The sequence below is a fragment of the Microcebus murinus genome, chromosome 12 (genome assembly GCF_040939455.1).
Source record: "Microcebus murinus isolate Inina chromosome 12, M.murinus_Inina_mat1.0, whole genome shotgun sequence".
In the NCBI taxonomy this organism is placed as follows: domain Eukaryota; kingdom Metazoa; phylum Chordata; class Mammalia; order Primates; family Cheirogaleidae; genus Microcebus; species Microcebus murinus.
This window is the reverse complement of record NC_134115.1, coordinates 51901454-51929104: the sequence shown is the minus strand read 5'-3', so window position 1 is coordinate 51929104 and position 27651 is coordinate 51901454. Positions and strand designations below refer to the sequence as shown.

The window sequence follows — 27651 nt, the reverse complement described above, 5'->3', positions numbered from 1 at the left end:
CTAATAAATCTTTTTTTATGGTTTGTTTGAATGGCCACCCAAAGTCCATATCTTTCAGTCTATGAATTTCTTTGCTTTTTTTCCCCTTGCTTATGAAATGAGAATAGTTTACCTATAGCATTTCCCATAATCTGAATTTTGCTGATTAAAGCCTTGTTGTTTCTCTTAACATGTTCTTCAGAGACCTGTATTTCTTGTAAGCTGTTAGATTGATCTAGACTTTATCATGTTCATGTTCAAGTTTTTGGCAAGATTTTTATAGGTGGTATTCTGTAATTTCTGTTTTATCACATTAGGAAGCACATAATATCATTTTGTAATGTTAAGAATGATCATTGAGTTCAAGTGTTGTATAAGCCATTTATTATAAAGTTCCCATCAACGTTTTACATAATGGTAATTTTTAGTAGCTATTGAGATAATCACTGCCTACATCCAGTATTTCATTAAGGTTTGCAAAATGATTATACTATAATTCTACCATTATTTTTATATTCCCCTAGCATTTTTCTTTTTTCTTTTTTTTTTTTTTTGAGACAGAATCTCACTTTATTGCCCAGGCTAGAGTGAGTGCCATTGCGTCAGCCTAGCTCACAGCAACCCCAAAACTCCTGGGCTCAAGCGATCCTCCTGCCTCAGCCTCCCGAGTAGCTGGGACTACAGGCATGCACCACCATGCCTGGCTAAATTTTTCTATATATTTTTAGTTGGCCAATAAATTTCTTTCTATTTTGTAGTAGAGATGGGGTCTCGGCGCTCTTGCTCAGGCTGGTTTAGAACTCCTGACCTGGAGCAGTCTGTCTGACTTGGCCTCCCAGTGGATCTTTTAATATCAATTCATTGGTTACCATGTCGGACTTTTAGCTCATATTACACATTTTACATATTATTCTTAGTTCCTTTTGTCCTGCTTCCCATTTCCACTTATTTTAAAATTTTTATCTTACTATATTAGATATAGTTATGAAAATCACTTAAAATTTTTCTGGAACAGGCTAGGCATGGTGGCTCACACCCATAATCCCAGCACTTTGGGAGGCCGAGGTGGGAGGATTGCCTGAGGTCAGGATTTCTGAGGCCAACCTGGGCAACATAGTAACACCCCATCTCTATAAAAATTTTTTTTTTTTTAGACAGATTCTCGCTTTGTTGCACAGGCTAGAGTGAGTGCCGTGGCGTCAGCCTAGCTCACAGCAACCTCAAACTCCTGGGCTCAAGCGATCCTGCTGCCTCAGCCTCCCGAGTAGCTGGGACTACAGGCATGCGCCACCACGCCCGGCTAATTTTATATATATATATTAGTTGGCCAATTAATTTGTTTCTATTTATAGTAGAGATGGGGTCTTGCTCTTGCTCAGGCTGGTTTCGAACTCCTGACCTCGAGCAATCCGCCCGCCTCGGCCTCCCAGAGTGCTAGGATTACAGGCTTGAGCCACCGCGCCCGGCCTAAAAATTTTTTTTAAAAACTTAGCCAGGTGCAGTGAGAGGAGGGCCTTTAGTCTTAGGCTGTGGTGGAAAGGCAGGAGGATAGCTTGAGCCCAGGAGTTTGAGGCTATAGTAAGCTATGATCGTGCCACTATATTCTACCCTGGGTGACAGAGTAAAACCCTGTCTTTAAAAATAAAATAAAATAAAAATTCTGGAATGAAGTTGGTAATAAATAAGGAGGATGTTGATTTAAGTCACATATGGTTTTTAAATTTTTACCAAAGTAAAAGATTATTTTTCCTAACATCACTGACCCCTTTTTTCCTTATTTCCATAGTTGTTTGTGTACCTATGGCTAATTTTCTGCATGTTTCAATATGCCTATGAAATACCTATTACTTTTTAAAAATATTTTAACATATAATGTAAGTCAGGATAGACTAGGTTATGGTATAGTAACAAAGATTTCCTAGACCTCAGTGCCATAATACAAATGTAGTTCTCATTCATTCTACATGTTCAGCATGGTTTAGTAAGGGGTCTCTGCACATCACATTTTATCAGAGACCCAGGCCTATGGGGGATTTATCTCTACATGTGCTTCACAGTAATTGTTGTTGCATCAGTGAAAGGGCAACACGGTTAATAATGCACTGGCTCTTAAATGCATGTGCCTGAAAATGAGAGCTACCATTTTGTCTACTGACTAATGCAAGTATCATGGCTGTGCCTAACTTCAAATATAGGAGACAAGTACCATCCTCCTATGTGTCCAGAAAGGGAGAGCTGCCACAGTGTGCCTTCTGGTTACTAGTTATTTGGCTTGTCAAACAATCAAAGGTCTAATTCAGTTACAGTGTCAGTCCCAAAGTTGAGAATCTCTGGGTGTAGCTGGCGTGGTGGCTCATGCCTGTAATCCTACCACTCTGGGAGGCCAAGGCAGGAGGATCGCTTGAGGTCAGGAGTTCGAGACCAGCGTCAGCAAGCGCGAGACCCCATGTCTACTAAAAAATTAGCCAGGCTCCTAAAAATACAAAAAATTACCCAGGCATGGTGGCACATGCCTATAGTTCCAGCTACTTGGGAGGCTGAGGCAGGAGGATCACTTGAACCCAGGAGTTTGAGGTTGTTGTGATCGAGACTGGCACCATAGCACTCTAGCCTGGGCAACAGTGTGAGACTCTTGTCTCAAAAAAAGTAATGTGTTTAAAAAAGAATGTCTGGGTGATGATTGGTATTCTAAACATCAGGGAGGTGATGCACAGGTGTTTCTACATCTGGTCCAAATATGGTTCCTCTTACATTCAGAGATCTGTAGGCTAAAACCACAAGTTATTGGTCACCCATACCCCATGTACAGTTGTGGCAAAGGAGTGGGACAGTCAGAGCAAACACTCCTATTCAGGCAAGTAAACAGTACAAGATAGCAGTTTCTTATTATAGCCATTCTGAAAACCAAATGAATGGCTGTTTTAAGGAAACCCTACTTGGAGAATAGAGAGAATTTTGTGATTGGTTCCTTCTAGTCTCAGGAAAGCCATTCCCAATCTGTGGTTCTGCATGGCTCTGCTTTGACTCTCTGGGATACTTTTTCTTTCTTAAGATAATTTTTTTTCTATTTTTAGTTGCTCAGCTAATATTTTCTATTTTTAGTAGAGATGGGGTCTCACTCTTGCTCAGACTGGTCTTGAACGCCTGAGCTCAAGTGTTCTTACCACCTTGGCCTCCCAGAGTGCTAGGATTACAGGTGTGAATCACTACTCCTGGCCTAGTTTTTTTTTTTTTTTTTTTTTTTTTTTGAGACAGTCTCACTCTGTTGCCTGAGCTAAAGTGCCGTGGCATCTTCCTAGCTCACAGCAACCTCAAACTCCTGGGCTCAAGCAATCCTTCTGCCTCAGCCTCCCGAGTAGCTGGGACTACAGGCACGCGCTACCATGCCTGGCTAATTTTTTCTATATATTTTTAGTTGGCCAATTAATTTGTTTCTATTATTAGTAGAGACACGGTCTATCTCTTGCACAGGCTGGTTTTGAACTCCTGACCTTGAGCGATCTGTCTGCCTTGGCCTTCCAGAGTGCTAGGATTACAGGTGTGAGCCACCTTGCCCAGCCAAGGCCTAATTTTTTATATTTTAGCCTGCATAATTTTATATCAAGATAATAAGACACTTAACCATTTCATTACTGTTGAATGTTGAACTTGGCTCTAGTTTTTGTTCATTTTAATGAAAATGACCTTAAATATCTATATAAACTGTGTTTCAAAATTATTTGCATTATCTTCCTATTGTATTAATAGTTTCTTACTCCTGCTTCCTCATTTTGTAGACTAGGAATCTGAGGTTAATCTCTCTAGTCACACAGCTTGTAGTGGCATAGCTAGGCCTTGTGCTCAGGCTGTCTGGCACCAGAGTCTGCTTTTGACCACTGTATTCTTCAGCATCTCCACTGAGTTAAACCTTAGTTGGCTAAGAGACTGTCACTTCATGAAGTGTTTCTAAAATTGCAATGCTTTAATAACTTGCAAGGTTGAGCATTCTTCTCTTTGAAAATGTGTTAACTAATGACTTTTTTCTATAGTTTGTAGTCTTTCATCTGGAAAATTTGGGACATTACTTAGTGGCTCATGGGATACCACTGCTAAAGTCTGGTTGAATGACAAATGCATGATGACTTTGCAGGTACAGTACTATGTGAATATTCTAGATAATAATTAAATTTGATGATTCTGTGGCAACTTAAATTGATAAGCATTTTACTGACAGGGTCATACAGCTGCGGTATGGGCAGTAAAGATCTTACCTGAGCAGGGCTTAATGTTGACGGGATCGGCAGACAAGACTATTAAACTGTGGAAGGCTGGAAGATGTGAGAGGACTTTTTCAGGTAATATCAGGGTAGACAACTTTTAGAATATCATTGCTTCTTATTTGCTCAGATGATGTTTTTCTCAAAAGGTTGGAAGCTTAGAAATGGTATTTGAAAAACATCAGCATTTGAGCCACATTTAATTTGGGTGAATGTAATTTTCCTGTCAATTAATACTTACTGTCTTTTTAAAAGATATAGGCTGGGCGCAGTGGCTCCTAGCACTGTAGTCCTAGCACTCTGGGAGGCCGAGGTGGGTGGATTGCTCGAGGTCAGGAGTTTGAAACCAGCCTGAGCAAGAGCGAGACCCCGTCTCTAACATAAATAGAAAGAAATTAATTGGCCAACTGATATATATAGAAAAAATTAGCTGGGCATGTTGGCGCATGTCTGTAGTCCCAGCTACTTGGGAGGCTGAGGCAGTAGGATCGCTTGAGCCCAGGAATTTGAGGTTGCTGTGAGCTAGGCTGACGCCATGGCACTCACTCTAGCCTGGGCAACAAAGTGAGACTCTGTCTCAAAAAAAAAAAAAAAAAAAGATATAATGAAACCTTTCATAAACAACATAATAAATAGCTGTCTGATAAGCTATAATATGTGTATATATATGCTTCTATATATTATACATATGTACTTTTTGGTATGCAGTTATATTTTTGGTTGTCATTTTAACATGTTCAGCCTGAAACTTTCAAGTATAAGCCTCACTGATGGTGATCCAGCATAACACACTGATGCATCTGCTAATAATATTTGTGTGATACTTACATTGTTGGTGTGAATTTTTATTGGTTTTTTTTTGTGTGTGTGTCTTTATTTTCTTCTTAAAAGTTGATTGCCACCCTGAATGATATGTAAGAAGTCCTTTTTTGCAGATAAAAGTATGATGAGTTTTAACTTAAAGCATCCCTCTGTTTCTGCTAATATTTATTATATATATGAAATCATTACTAATCTGTGATAGCTAATCGAAATCAATAAATACTGAGCATGGGAAAGCTTTGACTTCTGATCTTCATTAGATCACAAGCTTGAATGTTTTTGTTCTTACGTTTATAAGACATTTACTCTTTGATATATATTTATTTTATTTGAATATTATATATTTTATGAATTTCTCTTTGTTATTGGGGAAGAAAAAAATTCTTCATTGAAGGCCAGGCGCAGTGGCTCACGCCTGTAAAACTAGCTCTCTGGGAGGCCGAGGCAGGGGGATCGTTTGAGTTCAGGAGTTCGAAACCAACCTGAGCAAGAGCAAGACCCTGTCTCTACTATAAATAGAAAGAAATTAATTGGCCAACTAATATATATAGAAAAAATTAGCCGGGCATGGTGGCACATGCCTGTAGTCCCAGCTACTCGGGAGGCTGAAGCAGCAGCAGGATTGCTTGAGCCCAGGAGTTTGAGGTTGCTGTGAGCTAGGCTGACTCCACGGCACTTATTCTAGCCTGGGCAACAAAGTGAGACTCTGTCTCAAAAAAAGAAAAATCTTCATTGAAAATGAAGAATTGTTGGGATCAAAATACTATTTCTAAAGGGTTTTAGGAAATAATTGGAAAAAGATAGGATGAGTATAAAATAACTTCCCAAGACTGGTGATAAAAAAATATTGCTAAAGCTAAAATACAAATTTTGGTTACCAGGCTTTTCTACAGAAAACAAAAAAAGAAATTTCTTTAACTTGAAGATCAGTTTTTACTATTCACTGATTTATTTTGTAATGTTAGTAAAATATAGAGAGCCATCAACCAAATGATCCATTTTCTTGACTTACATGATCCTTTTTTTAATGCAGGACACGAAGACTGTGTAAGAGGTTTGGCAATTTTGAGCGAAACAGAATTTCTTTCCTGTGCAAATGATGCTAGTATTAGAAGGTGGCAAATCACTGGCGAGTGTCTTGAAGTATATTATGGGCATACAAATTATATTTATAGTATATCTGTCTTTCCAAATTGTAAAGGTAAGATTATCTGATGCTGTATATTTAAAATTTTGTATTGAGCATTATTCTATTCCATTCATGAGAGGGAGGAGGGCTCATTACTTAAATCAGTATCTGTGACTTGAAAATTTATTAACTTTACTGTGTAAGTTTTTTTTTCCTAATGGAGAAAATTGCATGGCCATCTTTGTATTAATTCTGATTAGATGGTCATGATTTAAAAAGTCCTTAGTTATCTGAGAATAGGCTTTGTGTAATTTATTGGCTCAAGGTATGAGATGTAAGATGTGAAATAAAATTGAAAATGTGGTTTTTATAGTTCTATATGGTAGAAGTGACAAATACATAAAATTTAAAAGTATAATTTTAAAACTTTGGGGTTTAAAATAGTACATCTATCTAGAAAGATGGTATGTATAAATATACTTTATTCAAATTAATTTTTCCTATGTTCATTAATTTTAGATTTTGTGACAACAGCAGAAGACAGATCTCTGAGAATCTGGAAACATGGGGAATGTGCTCAAACAATCCGACTTCCAGCTCAATCTATATGGTGCTGCTGTGTCCTAGACAATGGTGACATTGTGGTTGGTGCGAGGTATTTATATTCTAGTCAATCAATAAATATTATTTATGTCCCTAGGCGTTTGGTAGGTACTACAGTATACAGAGATAAGCCATGAGGAATTTCAGGTGAACTGGGGAGACTATACATTTCTATTATGAAACAAAATAGTAGTAAGTATAACATTTTACACTAGTGATACTTGATATATTAATACCATTATTGTACTGTAAGTTGTGCAGTCAAGATATGAATGCAAGGGAAATTATAGAAGGTAGAGATTGGTATAGGAAAACTTTCTGGAGAAGAAGAAATTGGAATTGGATTTTGAAAGATAATGAGTAAGAAAGAAAATGAGAATTTTTCTATCAAAAGGAACTGTAAATTTCCTTCATGGGAATGAATGTGATATGCATAGGAGATGAAAGAAGACGTTTGGAGGACTAATGCTGGGAAATAATGGACAGTAGGTGCTTAACTGGAGAATGGTAAATGCCAGGCATTTTTAGATTTATTGCTTGGGGTTAAGGGGCTGTAGTTCTTAAGCAAGAAATGATATGATTAAAGTAGAACTTGTGAATTATTAAGTATGTGTAGGGTTGGATTTAACTAGTGGTGACATTGGAAAGGAAAGTAAATTAGAAAGCAACTATTATAGTAGGGGTGTGAAATTATAAAACATTGGCCCCTCAGTGTTAGCGGATAGGAGATAAAAATAAATAATGTAATTCAGAGGAAAAATGATCAGAAAGGGGATGAAAGAAAATTATAAACCTTCAAACTTTTGATGATTGGCAGTCTCTGTTAATAAAAGTGGGGAAGTGGGAGAATTGATTTGGTGCAAAAGATGCTGACTGTGGCTTTTGACTTCCTGAGGTCTGAGTGGGAGTGAGCCACACTCATGCCAGTGGATCATGGCCAGCTGGACTGGAGCCTGTAAGAACTGAGACTAAGATAAAGATTTCCACAAAACTGCCAAAAGCAAATCATAGAACACCTTTCTCTCAGGGAAGAAATAGAGAAGAAGAACAGAAGACTAAGAACTGAGTCTTGTGAGATACTGTGGATAGAGAAAAAGAAGCCAGTAGGTTAAACAGAACAAAAGAATCCTTTGTTCAAATTCAGGGAAATGGAAAAGGAGAGTTTTTGGAGGGACATTTTCAAATAATGTTTGAGGGGTCAAAGAATGGAAAGTTAGAAAAGCATTTGATGGTGATTTTAATGATGTTATTAGTGACTCTTGACACCACATTTTGGTAGTAAATGATAGAAAAAGGGCAAATAAGAAGAGTTAAAGGATTGAGAAGAGAGATGAAGGAAAGGATTATAGACTATTCTGGCATTGATGGCAAGAAAAAAAGAAGGTGACAATTTTAAGGGATAGAGGGCCTAATAAAGTAGAAGTGTTTTATTTTTTGCCTGGGGCATAGGTTGATTTGTTGGCTTACTTCACCCCCCACCCCCAAAGCATATTTAAAGTTGAAGAAAAATAAACCTTTTGAAAAAGTGAAATTGATGTTAGTGGAAGATTAAGTCAGAAAGAGGTTTTCTGTACAATTGAGTATGATTAATACAGTTGAAAGTGGCTAACTTGCTTCTCCTATCTCAAAATTTAGAATTGAAAAATCATGGAAATGAAGAAATTTTTCTGAGAATAGAGGTTAAGGATTGCTGTCAAGTCCAAACACAAGGCTGAGATTACATTGCTAGTTACTAGTATAGTAAATAAGGGAAGACCGTGTTTCCCTATTGACCATCTATGAAACTTGGAGGCCCTTGTAAACTAGCCCACTACCCTTCTCTGTACCATAATACCTATATAAAATTGATTTTTATACTATATTTCTAGATTTTGATGATGGTAAATATTTAATTTGGAATTGAAAATTATATTAAATATATGTGTTCTTTTTCAGTAACTTCTCCCTTTAATAGCTGATATAAGAGAGTAGTATATGGTGGCCAGGCATGGTGGCTCACACCTGTAATCCTAGCACTCTGGGATGCCGAGGCGGGCGTATTGCTCGAGCTCAGGAGTTCGAAACCACCCTGAGCAAGACCCCGTCTCTACTAAAACTAAAAATATATATACAAAAAGTTAGCCGGGAATGGTGGAGCATGCCTGTAGTCCCAGCTACTCAGGAGGCTGAGGCAGTAGGATTGCTTGAGCCTAGGAGTTTGAGGTTGCTGAGCTAGGCTGATGCCACGGCACTCACCTAGCCTGGGCAACAAAATGAGACTCTGTCTCAAAAAAAAGAGAGAGAGTAGTGTATGCTGAAGTCAGCATAGTTCTATACTCAACAATAAATATATAGTAATGTTTCTCATATTCATAAATAACAGATTATTTTTGCTTTGGATTATTCAGATGTGATAATGTTAATATGCTGTGGCAATGACTATTAAAATCAGTTTGTTTTTCTTTATAGTGATGGCATTATTAGAGTGTTTACAGAATCAGAAGATCGAACAGCAAGTGCTGAAGAGATCAAGGCTTTTGAAAAAGAGCTCTCTCAAGCAACTATTGATTCCAAAACCGGTGATTTAGGGGACATTAATGCTGAGCAGCTTCCTGGGAGGGAACATCTGAATGAACCTGGTAAATATGTCAGTGTGTCTAGTAGTAAAAAATGCCACCATATTTGCCTATTGGAATAATTAAGGAAAAAATGTTGTTTTGCTGGTGTTTCAGTGTCATTCTCATTGCCGTAAACTGTTATTTGAGAATTTTTACTATTATACATAATCACTATGAGAAATCATGTTCGTTCTTCCACCTTATGGTTTAGATTTTGAGCTAAGTTTCCCATAAACAGGAGTTTAGAAAAAAATCTCCCAATGCTTAGCTCATATATGTATATAGTGGATACTCAAAAATCACTCACTTAATACACTTTTTTTTTTTGAGACAGAGTCTCACTTTGTTGCCCATGCTAGAGTGAGTGCCATGGCGTCAGCCTAGCTCACAGCAACCTCAATCTCCTGGGCTCAAGAGATCCTACTGCCTCAGCCTCCCAAGCAGCTGGGACTACAGGCATGTGCCACCATGCCCGGCTAATTTTTTGTATATATATTTTTAGTTGGTCAGTTAATTTCTTTCTATTTTTAGTAGAGACGGGGTCTCACTCTTGCTCAGGCTGGTTTCGAACTCCTGTCCTCAAGAGATCTGTGCGTCTTGGCCTCCCAGAGTGCTAGGATTACAGGCGTGAGCCACCGTGCCCGGCCTAATATACTTTTTGATTGATTCAATTCCCTGAGAGGGGCTGTACAGACTATATATAAAAATGAGTTTAAATAAAGCAATATCGGCTGGGCGCGGTGGCTCACGCCTGTAATCCTAGCTCTCTGGGAGGCCGAGGCGGGTGGATTGCTCGAGGTCAGGAGTTCGAAACCAGCCTGAGCAAGAGCGAGACCCCGTCTCTACTATAAATAGAAAGAAACTAATTGGCCAACTAATATATATAGAAAAAATTAGCCGGGCATGGTGGCTCATCCCTGTAGTCCCAGCTACTTGGGAGGCTGAGACAGAAGGATCGCTTGAGCCCAGGAGTTTGAGGTTGCTGTGAGCTAGGCTGACGCCACGGCACTCACTCTAGCCTAGGCAAGAAAGCGAGACTCTGTCTCAAAAAAAAATAAATAAATAAATAAATAAATAAAGCAATATCTACTAAATGAGTTGGAGATCATTTGAGTTTGAAGTCAGAGGACAGTAGTCATCTCAAATGAGAACTTGGGTTGTATATATCCATTTCCCATTATACCAGTGCTTCTCAAAGGTTGGTTCATGGATCTCTGCAGATTCTGATATCCTTTTAGTGTATCCATGAGATCAGAACTAGTTTTATTTTAATCCAATTAATTAATTTAATTTAATTTGTCATAGTCTTGCTCTTTCACCCAGTGTGGAGTGCAGTGGCACGATCATAGTATGCTGCAGTCTCAAACTCCTGGGTTTGAGCAATCCTCCTGCCTTAGCCTCCTGAGTAGTTAGGACTATAGGCACACACCACTGTGCCTGGCTAATTTAAAAAAAATATTTGTTTTTTAGAGATGGAATCTCACTATGGCCCAGTCTGATCTTGAACCTCTGACCATAAGGGATTGTCTGGCCTTGGCCTCCAAAAGTAATTTTATAATACTAGATGTTATTTGATTTTTTTATACTGTGCTAATATTTTCATTTATGGTTCAAAAGCAATGGTGGGTAAAACCACTGGTGCCTTACTACATAAATCAAGGCAGTGGCACCAAACTGTTAAAGTAGTTATCATGTTCTTCATTGGCATGCAGTTATAGTTTAAAAAAAAAAAAACAACCATTTGACCCTAAGAATGCCCTTGATGAAGTATTAAAAATTAACTTTATTATATCTCGATCCTTTAGTACACATATTTTTTAATATTCTGGCTAACAAAATATAAATTACATAAAACACAAAATACATAAAGCATAAAACACAAAAATACCATGTTGTTTCAAAGAAAAGCACTTATGAAGTCATTTGAGTTGCAGGTCAAACTGTCCTTTTTATCATGGAGTGCCATTTTTATTTGAAATAATGAATAATTACGGTTATTTGGGCTTAGGTATTTTGACACACATTTTTTTTTTTTAAAATGAACAAAGTGAGCATGTCACTTTAAGGAAAATAACTGACAATATTTGTTTCCAAAGAAGAAATTCAAACTTTCAAGTGAAAATTGAAATTTTGGAAAATTTGTATCTGCCATCAGGAGCTTGATTACTTCCCAATTCTAATGATATCAGTGGTAATATTTATAAATGCTATTTTTTGATATTAAATGGTTAAATATGTAAATATGGGAAAGATCTGCACAAGTCAGTGAACCAGTTTTTTCCAAATGACAGGTACCTGATGTTATAAAGTCATACATGAAAAAAGATTCATTCAAAGTATAAGATAGACCATTGGATTTTAGTGTAACCAAACATGAAAAATTCACTGATGTAGTTTCAGATTCTACATTGTAACTTTAAAAAAAACTAGTACTTAATAGAATATCCACATTTTCTGAAAAGGCTATTTAACTGATTCTTTTTCAACTACATATCTGTGTGAAGCTGGATTTTCTTTGTATACTTCAGCCACCACAACAAATTGCAGCAGATTAACATAGGGTAAGAGAGGAGATTAGAGGATGATGGTGTAGGCCCGAATGGACAAATAACACACCTACCCACATTCTACTGACCATTACTCAGTAATGTGACATCATGGGATTTTTTTTTTTTCTTTGAGACAGAGTCTTGCTTTGTTGCCCAGTGTAGAGTGGCGTCAGCCTAGTTCACAGCAACCTCAAGCTCCTGGGCTCAAGCAATCCTGCTGCCTCAGGCTCCCGAGTAGCTGGGACTACAGGCATGCTCCACCATGCCTGGCTAATTTTTCTATATATATTAGTTGGCCAATTAATTTCTTTCTATTTATGGTAGAGACGGGGTCTCGCTCTTGCTCAGGCTGGTTTCGAACTCCTGACCTCGAGCAATCCGCCCGCCTCAGCCAATCCCAGAGTGCTAGGATTACAGGCGTGAGCCACCGCACCGGCCGATGTCATGGGATTGCAAGATACAAGAGGGCTAGCTGATATCTCTGGCTGAACAGCTACAGCTCTACCCTATGGAAGAGGAGCATGAATCTTTGGAGGACAGCTAACTACCTGTTTCTGACACTTGAGGCCTTGCTGAGAAGGTAGCATTCGAATGAAGTCCTTAGGGAGGTATATGAGCAAATCTTGCCAACATCATGTGGAGAGTGTGGTAGGCAGAATAAACAGCAGTGAGTAGACTCTGGCTGAAGTAGAGTAATGGGGGGAGAGGAAGAATAGTAGAAGGTAAGGTCATAGAAGATGGTAGGGGCAGTTTAGTGTGGCATTGTACACCACTCCAAGGATTTAGGCTTTTACCAAGAATGAGATAAGCCATTGAAGAGTTTTGAGCAGGAGCATTAGGACCTACTTAAACTTTTGAAAGATTTCCTGTGGATGCTGGATTGAATATACACTGTTGGGGAGCTGATAGCAGGGGTAGGAGACCATTGAATCAGTCTGCCTGAGAAATCCAAGGAATAATGATGGAGTTGTTGAGAAGACAATTTTCTAGATATATTTTAAAGAATGAGGTGATAATTTCTGAAGAGTTGGCTGTGGGGTTGTGAAAAAGAGGTGTCAGACTTCTCCACATTTTGGCCTTAGCCACTGGAAGAATAGCCACTGAAATGAAACGTGTTGGTAGGAGATACTCAGTAATAAAACTTGTTTTATTTTTCATGGGCCAGTTACTTTCTAGTAGGATCACACTTTGTTAACTTTCCTTTGTTTAATAAAATTTCCTTTTAACCATTATTTTCTTTTGGCCACTTTCTAGTAGAATCACATTTAAAAATCTTGTTTAATAAGATTTTCTTTTAAACCAAGATACATATTCTCTTTTATGCATAAGTTTTAATGTTTAGAATTTTCTATCTAAAATGTTTTTGAATTTTACTGTGCCATTCTACCTTTGATTCTTAAAATTTTTATTTTAAGGTACTAGAGAAGGACAGACTCGTCTAATCAGAGATGGGGAGAAAGTCGAAGCCTATCAGTGGAGTGTTAGTGAAGGGAGGTGGATAAAAATTGGTGATGTTGTTGGCTCATCTGGTGCTAATCAACAAACATCTGGAAAAGTTTTATATGAAGGGAAAGTATGTCAATTTCTACTTTCTAATCCCCATTATCTTAATTCTCTAGGCAAATTAAAGTTTTCCTTTGCCCCTTGGTGATAAGATTTTCCTTGGTGCCTTGATGTTTAAAAATACATTACTGTGGGAAAATTAATCTTTTTTCCCTGTTTTACAATGGATTTTTAAAACAATGTCTTTGCATGTAGAAAGAGCTGCATTGGATGGACAAATTAGCAATCTGCTGTCTTTTAATAGTTCTCAGTACATAAGCTGTTCCCAACTATTTTGGATTAGGAGCTTCTGTGCCACCTTTCATCTAATACCTCATGCCTGGCTATATTTAACTTGACAAAACATCAGGGACTCTGCAGGGCAGGGCTTATAATGCCAGCATGTTTGGGTGAGTAGGGCAAACAGCTGAAACTTTTGGCTTTGAGGTCAACCAGCTGGAAACCTTCCTTTGGCCCTAGATTAATATGTAGTTGTAATCCATCCTCCATCTGCACTCTCATCTCCTCAGTGAAGTACTAATCTTGCAGCATGTGCAGATGATTGCTATTAATCTTATCTGCCAAAGATTTTAGCATTATACTTTGGAGAAAGTTCGAGTACTGTAATTATTAAAATACAGCACACATGACATCTGTGTTATAATATGTATCATTAATATATATGAACAGATAAATTAGTAATCGTTTATCTTGTTTTTATATTCCTATTGTAGGAATTTGATTATGTTTTCTCAATTGATGTCAATGAAGGTGGACCATCATATAAATTGCCATATAATATCAGTGATGATCCCTGGTTAACTGCGTATAACTTCTTGCAGAAGAATGATTTGAATCCCATGTTTCTAGATCAAGTGGCTAAATTTATTATTGATAACACAAAAGGTCAAATGTTGGGACTTGGGAACACCAGTTTTTCAGATCCTTTTACAGGTAAGTTAGGGTTTATGTTAAGTTTTAAGTACTTCTATCAGTGTTGGTTGATTTTTTTTTTGATATATTTAAATACCCATTACAATTAGCTGTTTAAATAAAAAACAACATTTATAGTAGGTTTTTACTTAAAATTCACATTTTTAAGCCTTAAATCATGTAGTAATTCTGTATTTTACAGAAATAATTAAAAATTGTTCACTTTAAAAAATACAGCCAAATCAAATAAAGTTAAGAAACTTTAATTCAATCATTTGAAATAAAAAGAAACTTGTAAGTTCCTTTATGTATTTTTTTCTTTTTACAAATATATGTTTTGGTAAAATTTAGTAAATAGAAATTCTTTTTTTCTCATGAAGCCAAATTGATTAGTCATGCATCAGAACTAGGACTGAACTGTGATAGATTTAGTTTGTATATAATTTATATTCTACATGTTCATAAAGTTAGTTTGTAATATAGTATCCAGTATCTACAATGGTATAAATGGGATTAGGTGCTCATACTAGCCTGTAAATTATGATTGTAGTGGTATTAATCTGAATTCTGGCTCCTAGGAAGTAGATTATAATCCTAGTTGTATTAGCCTGAGTTCTGGATCCTGGGAACTGAGGTACAGGACCTCTTTTCTTAGGTATGGGCCAACTCTAAATAAAATTTTGAAATAGACGCTCTACTGTTAATGTTTTCATAATCATTTCTGACTCCCATTTTTCATGTACTAGTTCTCATGTTCTACAAAAACCCCATATACTCCTCCTCTCTCAAATCCTTATAAAGATCTGCCTTTTCTTCCCTCCAGATACTCCCAAATTATCTCCTCTCCTTCTAGTTCAAAACTCCATTGCCTATTCATATATAATAATAAAGCTAATCTTACCTACATGTTGACTTAAGTATAAGTCACTACTGAATTATAGATGATGCAACCCTCCAAATATTTGCACTTAACAAAAACAGGAAGAAGTTCCACCCTTAGTACCTGTTTATTTCTGACCACAGTGCAAAAGAGTGAACACATTTTGCAGTCCTGTGCAAGCTATATTATGGGATGAGGAACAGGAATTAAAGCAGCTATCTTTTTCTGAAAATCCAGCAACTACTTGGCTTGTTTTGCCCTTCCAAGACTCTCACTTTATAAGCATCCCTACATTTCTTTTTGTGGACAGCCTGATTGATTATTTCCCTAAAGGTAGTAACAAAACATATGCACATAAACCACACATTTATAAACATATAGATGGAAATCTTTCCTTTGTAATACTCATCCCCTTTGTAATTCTCTTCTCTAGTAGGTTGCAAGCTTGAGTGGATACAAGCAGTTTTGTTGCCTGCTGGATTTCCAGCATTGAGTGCATTGTTTGACACATGAATTAATGAACCCAGAGCTCTAAAATATTAACATTTAATGCCTGTGCTTTTGATAGCAACAGCGGGAATTCTAGTGAATTTGTATAGGAACAGGGATAGGAATTGATTGTATGTGTATATTATTTAGGTCAGAGATCATTTGCAATTCTCTCTTTTTTTTAATATATATTTTTTAATTTTTTTTTATTTTTGCAATTCTCTTTTTGATATTTGAATTCAGTTATTTTAATATTTAAGGGCTGAGGCTAAGATACAATAAAGTATGCAGTTAAGAAAACAAAATCTGGGGAATCATTAAAATTTTAGCTTCTTCCTAGCTATAAGACTTCTGAGTATAATTTGTCATTCTATCATGTGACAGCTGTGCACTTCCAAACATATGTTCTTCTAATTGTTAGCATTGTGCTGTTTATAAAATTCAAAATTTTGGTGTGCTTCAGCTTTTCTTTTGTTTTGCATGCACAGGTGGTGGTCGGTATGTTCCTAGTTCTTCAGTATCTTCTAACACACTGCCTACAGCAGATCCTTTTACAGGTGGGATGCAGTGTTAATTAATTTACCTTTCCTCACTAAATATATACCACTTTGCATTACATGAATTTACATTTTGGAGATGTCATCCACTAACTGATAATTCCCTTATCTATATTTCCAATTTTTTTTTTTTTTTTTTTTTTGAGACAGAGTCTCGCTTTGTTTTCCAGGCTAGAGTGAGTGCCGTGGCGTCAGCCTAGCTCACAGCAACCTCAAACTCCTGGGCTCAAGCGATCCTCCTGCCTCAGCCTCCCGAGTAGCTGGGACTACAGGCATGCGCCACCATGCCCGGCTAATTTTTTTATATATATATCAGTTGGCCAATTAATTTCTTTCTATTTATAGTGGAGACGGGGTCTCGCTCTTGCTCAGGCTGGTTTTGAACTCCTGACCTTGAGCAATCCACCCGCCTCGGCCTCCCAAGAGCTAGGATTACAGGCGTGAGCCACAGCGCCCGGCCTATATTTCCAATTTTGATGAATCCCTTTTTCTTTTTTTTTTTTCTTTGAGAAGCAGAGTCTGCTCTGTTTCCCAGGCTAGTGTGCTGTGGCATCAGCCCAGCTCACAGCAACCTCAAACTCCTGGGCTCAAGCAATCCTCCTGCCTCGGCCTCCTGAGTAGCTGGGACTACAGGCATGCACCACCATGCTCGGCTAATTTTTTCTATATATATTAGTTGGCCAATTAATTTATTTCTATTTATAGTAGAGATGGGGTCTCACTCTTGCTCAGGCTGATCTGGAACTCCTGACTTCAAGCAATCTCCTGCCTCCGCCTCCCAGAGTGTTAGGATTACAATAGGCGTGAGCCACCACTCCTGGCCTGGGGTCTTCTTTCTTTAACTTCTAATTTTGCCTTTTCTCAGAGTAGTTTTATAGATTTCTTCGTGACTTTTAAATAGCATATTATTAGAACTCTTTATCCAAAAGAGGAGAGTACTTAAGAATATAGGTTTTAGAGTCAGATAAACCTTGGTTCAAAATCTGGCTCTACCACTTACTTGTTATGAGAAGATGACAAGTTACTTAACCTATCTGAGCCTTTTTTTCTTTTAATCTGTGAAATTAGATAATAGGGAAACTCGCCAACCAAGACACAGCATGAGTGCTGTCACTGGCGAGATGCTACCAGTCACAAGCAGAGAAGCAGCCATTTGAGTCCCTGGTATTGGATGGAGCAGGGCAATCAAGAAGTCTGCCCAGGCATATTTTGACTTAGCATGAAAGGAGACATTCCATCCAGCTCCCCAGGATTAGTCTTCCGAATCTAAGTTATTAATGGCCTTCTTGAAACCCATGAAGTGTTGGTATATCTCTTCAAAGTGAATTTATTTGCTAAGGTATACATGCCTCAGTGTCAACACTATTGGAAAGAAATTCCCAGAGTTTGACTTTAATAATGAACCTGAAGAAGTTTCTATATTCAGAATGGCTTTTGATATCTTTTATGATGCTGTTGTTGGATCTTCAGCAGAGTTCTTCAACCGTATACCCAGTTTGGGAAGAGATTCATAACCTTTAGGTATTCACTGGTCTTGTAGCCATAGTACTGTGAGCTATAAAGATGACAGCCTGCGGTCCTCTCTCAGCCATAGATGGTAGAAACACACAACCTTAGGTCAATATCATGAAGTTGTGAATTGCTCTCAGTGAGCCTCCTTTTTCCTGTGAATGAATTGGTGGTCCAGCTGCAAATGGTTACACCTTTTGTGCAGTTAAAACCAGTTACTAAAATAATCAACTCTCAAGGTAAATGCTGTGGTACCATGGTGTTTAAGGAAGTGGTAGAAAGGATCTGAAGAGTGGATAAGATGATGACTTTCTTTTTATCAGCAGTTTAGGAACAGTGATGCCCTGAAACTTACACTTACAGAGAACCCAAATCTCGTTGGTGGTTTTTTTCTGGAACAGAAAGAACATCCCAAGCTTCAATCAATACCAACAATACTTCTGAGGCTGTTATAACTACAGCATGTTTCACTGTTGCAGTGTCAATAATTCAGAAGATGTGGTGATTATGTAGATTTGCAAGGTGGCATACTAAATGTCGAAGATAATTATGTTATTAGGATAACTGAACTATGCTTTTATAAAAAATAGATACGAGCCTCTATCATATTGAGATATGAAAATTAAATGGCATAATACATGTAAAGTGTTTAGCAATGTCTGGCATATATTTAAACCAGTATATGTTAGTTATTGTTCTTGATGTTGTTCCTCCGACTTTAACAATACATTAGGGCCAAAGGATTTCCCTATCTGTTGCAACTTAAGGTCAATCTCACTTCTTTTTCTTTTCCTTATTAATTGATGCAGTTCTCAAACTTCAAATGTCTATGAGAATGGTCTTGGGAGCTTGCTTAAATTACTTATCCCAAGGTCTTACCCCCAGAGATTCTTATTCACTAAGGTTAGTGAGGAGATTAAAAATACTCACATCCTGATCCTTCGCCTAAGGATTCTGGTTAAATGGCCTTGGTTTTGGTTTGCTCTTAGATTTTTTAAAAGTTCCCTGTGTGTTTCTAAAGTGGAGCTAGTTTGGGGTAGTAGGTTAATGGGTGGACACTGGCTCGCCTAAGGATTCTGGTTAAATGGCCTTGGTTTTGGTTTGCTCTTAGATTTTTTTTTTTTTTTTTTTTTTTTTGAGACAGAGTCTCACTTTGTTGTCCAGGCTAGAGTGAGTGCCGTGGCATCAGCCTAGCTCACAGCAACCTCAAACTCCTGGGCTCAAGCAATCCTCCTGCCTCAGCCTCCCGAGTAGCTGGGACTACAGGCATGTGCCACCATGCCCGGCTAATTTTTTATATATATATCAGTTGGCCAATTAATTTCTTTCTATTTATAGTAGAGACGGGGTCTCACTCTTGCTCAGGCTGGTTTTGAACTCCTGACCTTGAGCAATCCGCCCGCCTCGGCCTCCCAAGAGCTAGGATTACAGGCGTGAGCCACAGCGCCCGGCCTGCTCTTAGATTTTTTAAAAGTTCCCTGTGTGTTTCTAAAGTGGAGCTAGTTTGGAGCTAGTAGGTTAATGGGTGGACACTGGCAATTTGGACGTTGAATAGGTGACTCTCATTCAGGTGGTCAGAAAACCATATTTAGAAAAGAGTAAGACTATGTCTCTTAATAGCTTAATGTCTTGAGCAAGTTTTTCAAACTTTTTCTTCTAAAATATTGTGAATTACAGTGGTATCTACTTAATACTTTAATGAGTATATACATAAGAGATCCTTAGCCTGGCATATAGTTAAAACTCAACAATTTCATTTATTTGTGTTTTTCATTATTTGGTCTTATTTACTTTTTTTTTTTTTTTTTTTTTTTTTGAGACAGAGTCTCGCTTTCTTGCCCAGGCTAGAGTGAGTGCCGTGGCGTCAGCCTCGCTCACAGCAACCTCAGACTCCTGGGCTCAAGCGATCCTCCTGCCTCAGCCTCCCGAGTAGCTGGGACTACAGGCACGAGCCACCATGCCCGGCTGATTTTTATATTATATATATTAGTTGGCCAATTAATTTCTTTCTATTTTTATGGTAGAGACGGGGTCTCGCTCAGGCTGGTTTTGAACTCCTGACCTTGAGCAATCCGCCCGCCTCGGCCTCCCAGAGTGCTAGGATTACAGGCGTGAGCCACCGCGCCCGGCCTTATTTACTTTTTAATTTAATTTTTTGTGTGTGTTTGTTTTGCTTTTTAGTTTTGTTTGCCTTTTATGTATGTATTGCACTGGTTATATCAATTCCCAGATTATAAAGTCAGAGAGGCTAGAACAATAGCTCATCTTTCTTCTTCCCATGAAGGCTGATCCAGGGCTTTGAACATCTCTAAATCCTACTGAGTCTCTGTACACTTATTTTTCATGTTTCCTTCTTTGCATTTTCAGTAAGATAGCCACAAGTATTATCTCAAATGTGACTGGGCTATTGTCATAGCATCTCTGACTCTTAACCTAAGTCTTTTCTGATTGTCTGATGTGCTGGCTAATTCTGTCCCTTTAGTTAAGTAGAATAGTGTTCACATTTTATTATGGAAACCTTTCTCTCCAGTCCACTTATGTTTTTGTAATTTACTGAACTTCTGTAATTATAATGTATAAGGTGTCTAAGGTTTACTTTGTAGTTTGAGAATTACTTTTTTAGCTAACATTTATTGGGTACTTACTACATACCTAAGCACTATTGTAAATATTTTTCTATATTAAATTTATAGCACATTTATTATGTATATAAAGATGCTATTTTGAAGTGTACTTAATAATGGAAATAACGTTATTCTATGTAAAGAAGTAATAGTTTGAACTTTGTAATTTGCAGTTAACTTTGCTTACTAAGAGTATTTATTGCATTGTAGGTTCTGGTCGTTATGTGCCAGGTTCTTCAAGTTTGGGAACTACTGTGGCTGGAGTTGATCCATTTACAGGTACATACTTTTCATTTCCTTTTCTTTTTTTTTAGATTTTTAAAATGCATTGAAACTTTTATCTAATGAAAAGAGAAAGAAAAGTTGTGTCATTTTCTTGCTTGAGAACTTTTTAAATAGCAAATCAAGACCAAATTTCTTGGCTGGCTTTTCGAGTTTTCTCAGAATTGTCTTATTACTGCACATTAGAATCATCTGGGGAGCTTTAAAAAAAAGTACTTCAGCCTCATCCCCAGAGATGCTCACTTGAGCTAATACTGCTCTGGGGTGGGGTCTTGGCAAGGGTAGTTTTATAATCTTCCAGTGTGATTTTAATATGCACCCAGGATTGAAAAATACTGTTTTAATATATTAATAGTAAGGCTGATTTCCTCACTACCCTTACAAAATCTCTGTTTATTCCTCATTTATTCTTACTTAACGTGTTGAGAATATTATTCCTATTATACATTGTTCTCTTTAAGACAACTCAGGGCATGGTAGCATGGAACTGTAGTGATCACACCTGTGAAAAGCCACTGCAATCCAGCCTGGGCAAAAAGCAAGACCCATCTCTTAAAAAAAAAAAGAAAAAAAGAACCAGAAAAGAATTTGCTTTTATGACTTAGGCCTGAAATAGTTGGCCTTCTCCTAAGCAACTAATTTTTTTTTTATTCTTAGTATCTAGTCTACAGTCTGACGTATCTTACTTGTTCATTGAGCATATGCAGTCTTGTTTTCCTCTGTATTGGCTGCCAGTAAAAGGTAGAGCTAAATTTATGGTTCATCTCTTTTAAGTTTGACAAATCTCTTGACATAATTTTTCTCTACTTAATTATTAGTTTGTTTTATGAGATACCTTAAGAGAATTTGAGTAACGTGTTATTCAGCATCATAAAATAAACACCCATAAACTAACCACTCTATTTTTTTTGAAACAGGGTCTCTTTTGCCCAGGCTAGAGTGTAGTAGCATCATTATAGCTCACTGTAACCTCAAACTCCCGGGCTAAAGGACTAAAACAATTCTCCTACCCCAGCCTCCCAAGTAGTTGGGACTATAGGTACATGCCATTACACCTGGCTAATTTTTGTATTTTTTGTAAAGATGGGGTCTTGCTATATTGCTTAGGCTGGTCTCTAACTCCCGGCCTCATGTCATCCTCCTGCCTTGGCCTCCTAAAGTGTCAGGATTATAGGCATGAGCAACTGTGCCCAGCCTACCACCACTCTACTTAAGAACTAACTTGACATGTGATGTTATAAACCATTTTTAATTGCAAAAGTAACATTAGTTGATAGTATAACATATTTAATAATAGTATATAATGTATAACAATGATCTTTCTACAGTTTACTCTGTTTATTTACCTCCCTTTTTTTTTTTTCTTTTTTGAGACAGAGTCTCACTTTGTTGCCCAGGCTAGAGTGAGTGCCATGGCGTCAGCCTAGCTCACAGCAACCTCAAACTCCTGGGCTCAAGCAATCCTCCTGCCTCAGCCTCCCGAGTAGCTGGGACTACAGGCATGCGCCACCATGCCCGGCTGATTTTTTCTATGTATATTAGTTGGCCAATTAATTTCTTTCTATTTATAGTAGAGACGGGGGTCTAGCTCTTGCTCAGGGTGGTTTCGAACTCCTGACCTTGAGCAATCCGCCCGCCTCGGCCTCCCAGAGTGCTAGGATTACAGGCGTGAGCCACCGCGCCTGGCCCCTATTTACCTCCCTTGATTAAAAAACCCTTCCATGTCTTTCCATGGAATATTTTCTCTTGCCTTCTTCACACTTTTCTCTGCTTTTCATCTGTCCAGCTATACTGGCCTGTGTCAGTTTCTAAAGTATGCCATGCTATTTTTGTACCCCAGGAGCATTGAACTAACTGTTCTTTTTTGGAATACTTATATCCTTTATTATTTAGACCACAAATTATTGATTATTTTCCCCCTTTTAAATTTAAAAATCAATTAAATGAAACTTTTCTAAAAACTCACATACATCCTTTCCCTTTTCTCTCTAATATATTCAGAATATTGAAATAAATCTTATATTAATATTTTTGCAAAATACCTTAATTTTGTATTAGAATAAAAATGGAGTTAAAATTAATTCAGTTTTAAAATGTAGGTAAGATATGAATTAGATTTAAATTATACTTTAGTTGAAGATGAATATTGCTGAATTTTCATCTTATGTGAGTTTTTTGTTCATTTCAGTTATGTTAATACTTAATATATAAAAAAGTATAAAAGACTAGGTCCCCTGCACTTCAGGAATTTACTTGGGAGGATTTATAAAGATGATGTAGAAAATGGTTAGTGAAAATAACAAATCCTACTACATCATTTGGAATAAGCAATAAAAGATTTGAGAAGGGAGAGCCTTAGAGGAGATGGGAAGGGGAAGTTTCATAATTATATTCTTAGATCTTCTTAAAAATTTGTAATTTAGATTGAATCTTAAAAACAGAAAAGTAATGGCCGGGCGCGGTGGCTCACGCCTGTAATCCTAGCACTCTGGGAGGCCGAGGCGGGCGGATTGCTCAAGGTCAGGAGTTCGAAACCAGCCTGAGCAAGAGCGAGACCCCGTCTCTACTAAAAATAGAAAGAAATTAATTGGCCAACTAATATATATAGAAAAAATTAGCCGGGCATGGTGGCGCATGCCTGTAGTCCCAGCTACTCGGGAGGCTGAGGCAGGAGGATTGCTTGAGCCCAGGAGTTTGAGGTTACTGTGAGCTAGGCTGACGCCATGGCACTCACTCTAGCCTGGGCAACAAAGTGAGACTCTGTCTCAAAAAAAAAAACAAAAACAAAAAAAACCCAGAAAAGTATAGTAGAAAATGTGAGGTAGAAAGGCCTTGTTATACGTTTGAGCTTCTGTTCCCACAACCCAAAATTATTATATCCATGAATATAAATTGGGTACAATGGCTCATGTCTGTGATCCCAGTATTTTGGGAGGCTGAGTTGGGAGGATTTGCTTGAGGTCAGGAGTTCAACATCAGCCTGGGAAACATAGCGAGACCCTGTCTCTGCAAAAACAACAATCTAAAAAAGAAACTATTCAGAAACAAATTTAAAAAAAAAGAAACTATTCAAAGTCTTAAGAGTGATTTCTGTTTTTCCTCCCTTGAGGTTGCTTGTTATTTTATAGAACACACTGAGTAGTTACATATCAATAATAGTGAAAACAAAGTCATACAGTTAAAAAATCTCATTTTGATCATTTTTATGATTTTCATCATCTTCTAATCTGTAAATAGGGAATAGTGCCTACCGTTCAGCTGCATCTAAAACAGTGAATATTTATTTCCCTAAAAAAGAGGCTGTCACTTTTGACCAAGCAAATCCTACACAAATATTAGGTAAGTTTGTTTAATTAATTTTCTCATATACCCACAGACTGAGATGTTCCCAAGGCTTTATCTTCCTAACGTGTCAGGAACTGGGTGCTTAATATGAATAAAGATTTCTGTTGTGGTATTAAACACTCTGTCAACTACAAATATACTATCTGGTAATGGAGCTTTACTACTGCATAAGAAGCCTTATACAAATATAAGGTAAATGCTTTATGATGACTTTAAAGAAGAAAATTAAAAGGGGAAAATGTAAGTTCCACCCCTCTAAGCTCTGAATGTTTTTAGAAAAACAAATTAATGAAACTGAATGAGTAAAGCATTTCAAAAATAAAGATCTTATCTTTAGAAAAAGTAGTAGACCTTAAAAATAATAAAGGGCTGTTTTAAATTGCCCATTAAAAATGAAACTGCTCATGACAAGAATCTTACCAACATTTTCCTAATTGACGCAAAAAAAGATAAAAAAAGAAACAGATCTATTTGTTTTTCTCAAAGAAGAAAAAATGACAGGAGTAAGAGAACGTCTAGCTCTGTTTGCCACAAAGATTATGGTGAGAATTAATTGAGATAATATAAAATATATACCTTAATATAAGGCAATGTATTTTTTGTCAGTATTATCCTTCATTTTACTTTCAGAGAAATCACTCATTTCTTAATTGCTTTATTTAGAACAGTAAAGAAGTTTATGTATACTTTTAGACATTCTTATCCTCTGTATAAATCTAAGAGGTTTCTTGATTTTTGCATTCATTAATAAACTTTGTTTTTAATAGTTTATTAGTATTAAAAATTTTAATGCCTAAAAATAGTGAAACAGGACCAAGTTTACATTCATGATTGATAAAAAAATTGTAAATTCATACAACAACTTATCTTCTTAAATCTTTGTGATGGAAATTTGGGGTTTTTTCCTGAAATAAAGATTTTTGAAGCAACACAATGACTCAAAGTAGTATTAGTGATGACAAGGACACTGATATTGAAGATACAGAAATTATCAATAGGCATTTAACTCTAATTCATTGATAGCAGTAGAAGTTTATATAAGTTGGCTAAAGAGTGGTTATAAATTTTCTCATTGGAAAAATAGAAGACTGACTTATATTTGGTATATATAACATGATAGTACTTTGAAAATTATTCAAAATGGTTATAAATATGATATACATTAAAACTGTATTGAAAGCCGAAAGTTTCAGAGGGTCTTAGAAAATAATAGGTAAAATAAAAATGATCACAGTAATTCTTTAACATTATGCTCAGCTTAAAAATACTCACAAGCCTTATCCTTATTTTATGGTTTTTGACAATTGCTGAGAAAACTCTTTTAAATTCCCATGGCATACAGTAGAGACTATTCACTCTTATTGAAAAATTTGGTATTTATGAATTATCTGGCTAATTACAGTTAGGGACTTTTGAAGGTTTGGTGTTGGGTTCCAGGTAAACTGAAGGAACTTAATGGAACTGCACCGGAAGAGAAGAAGTTAACCGAAGATGACTTGATACTTCTTGAAAAGATACTGTCTCTAATATGTAATAGTTCCTCAGAAAAACCCACAGCCCAGCAACTTCAGATTTTGTGGAAAGCTATTAACTGGCCTGAAGGTAAATAAACACTCTTCAAAATATTGCTAGAAAGCAGGAAGTGCATCTTCCTATCTCTCAATATTACTGGTTTTTCTAAATTAAATAAAACTTAACCTGGGTAGTTCTAATTCATTGTGAAAAACTTCACATTCACTATGCTACCATAATTCATAGTCTTGTTTTGGTCATATGCCTTATGTGAGAATCTGAAGGTAATATAATTATCCTTGTACTTGTACCGGTTTGCATACTGGTACCAGTTTGTAAAGTTTGTGACCTGTTAACCCTAGGCTACAAACACTTGCTATATGTATTTTTTTCTAGTTATGTCAGTTAAGTCTTTTTAAATTCTCAAAATATCCTCTCCCCCATTAGAGTCTGGTTCAATAGTAATTTTTAGGTGAAGATCCTTTGTAAATGGTGCTGCGTACTATCTTTATATTATGGAGCACATAATGTCAGATTTCCTCACTGTTAATGATGCTAAGATTGTATAGTGCATTCATTCTGATGGTGTCTTCCCTGACTCTTGATTATAAAGCCCTCAACAACCTATGAGCATCATATCTGCATTTGTTAACCAGAATTCTTCTCTAAAGAACTTTCTCTATTCAACTCTTTGGTCTTATTACAAGATTTTTAATATTTAATAGCAAGGTCCCCACCCCATTCATTCACTTATTGAATACTCACTGTGTGTCAGGCTGTTTTATTATCCAAGAAAGCCTTATTTTTAAAGCAGATATGATCTTACAGCAGGAAATCCAGTCTATATAACTATGAATGATGAATTAACACAAATTTCAAAAATATATTCATTTTGTAAAGCAGGCACCTGATTTTTCACATTGTCTAAAATGGACTTGTGTTAATTTTGTAGTGGGAAAATTAAATTCTTAAAAATTGAGTACCAATAAAAAGGAATTTTCTGGATTTTCATAAGCATTAATGAATTTTTCTTTTTAATAGATATTGTCTTTCCTGCACTTGATATTCTTCGGTTGTCAATTAAACATCCCAGTGTGAATGAGAACTTCTGCAATGAAAAGGAAGGGGCTCAGCTCAGCAGTCATCTTATCAATCTTCTGAACCCTAAAGGAAAGCCAGCAAACCAGCTTCTTGCTCTCAGGACTTTTTGCAATTGTTTCGTTGGCCAGGCAGGACAAAAGCTCATGATGTCACAGAGGGAATCACTGATGTCCCATGCAATAGAACTGAAATCAGGGAGCAATAAGAACATTCACATTGCTCTGGCTACATTGACCCTGAACTATTCTGTTTGTTTTCATAAAGACCATAACATTGAAGGGAAAGCTCAATGTTTATCAGTAATTAGCACGATCTTGGAAGTTGTACAAGACCTAGAAGCCACTTTTAGACTTCTTGTGGCTCTTGGGACACTTATCAGTGATGACTCAAATGCTGTACAATTAGCCAAGTCCTTAGGTGTTGATGCTCAAATAAAAAAGTATGCTTCAGTATCAGAACCAGCTAAAGTAAGTGAATGCTGTAGACTTATCCTAAATTTGCTGTAGCAATGGGGAGTTGGGGGACTGAGATTTTAGATTGATCCATGTTGTTTTTCTCACATTTTACATGACAACAGATGATAAAAAAAAAACAAAAACTGTGGATTAAGTGAAATTTCAGATCTTGTTAATTGGTGGGAAGGGAAACAAATAAAATTTTTGCACTGATGAACTGTGAGATTTTCCTGTGTAATGTGGTAACCTTTCAAGAGTATAGAAGCAAATTTTAAAAGAGCATAATCAACATGATGACAGTGGCATTTCTACCTTAGCTACTAAGGAAAAGACAAGAGCTTTTACTTATATAAACTGTTTTTATTGCTTATATAAACCACACTTAATTGTTCGTGGTAACCTTTTATTTAACTTCTCCATTTACTTACATTGCTGAATTCTTTCAACAGTACTGATACATTTCAAGGTCTTATTTTAATATAACTAC

General features: G+C 36.8%; 1 protein-coding gene across 4 annotated transcripts in view; it reads left to right on the top strand.

The window, feature by feature from the left end:
- Positions 1-27381, top strand: part of PLAA (phospholipase A2 activating protein) — a 44208-nt gene extending 16827 nt beyond the window's left edge. For 3 of the 4 annotated variants that reach the window (XM_076008780.1, XM_076008783.1, XM_076008782.1), the window contains exons 3-14: positions 4008-4108; positions 4193-4313; positions 6091-6258; positions 6706-6841; positions 9238-9407; positions 13351-13508; positions 14212-14431; positions 16268-16336; positions 20680-20748; positions 23989-24090; positions 25534-25698; positions 26650-27381. In XM_076008780.1, the coding sequence (XP_075864895.1) occupies positions 4008-4108; positions 4193-4313; positions 6091-6258; positions 6706-6841; positions 9238-9407; positions 13351-13508; positions 14212-14431; positions 16268-16336; positions 20680-20748; positions 23989-24090; positions 25534-25698; positions 26650-27215 (2045 nt within the window). In that variant the 3' untranslated portion in view covers positions 27216-27381. The remainder of the gene's footprint in view (positions 1-4007; positions 4109-4192; positions 4314-6090; positions 6259-6705; positions 6842-9237; positions 9408-13350; positions 13509-14211; positions 14432-16267; positions 16337-20679; positions 20749-23988; positions 24091-25533; positions 25699-26649) is intronic. The other variant, XM_076008781.1, reaches the window with a different exon arrangement.
- The last annotated feature ends 270 nt before the right edge of the window (positions 27382-27651 follow it).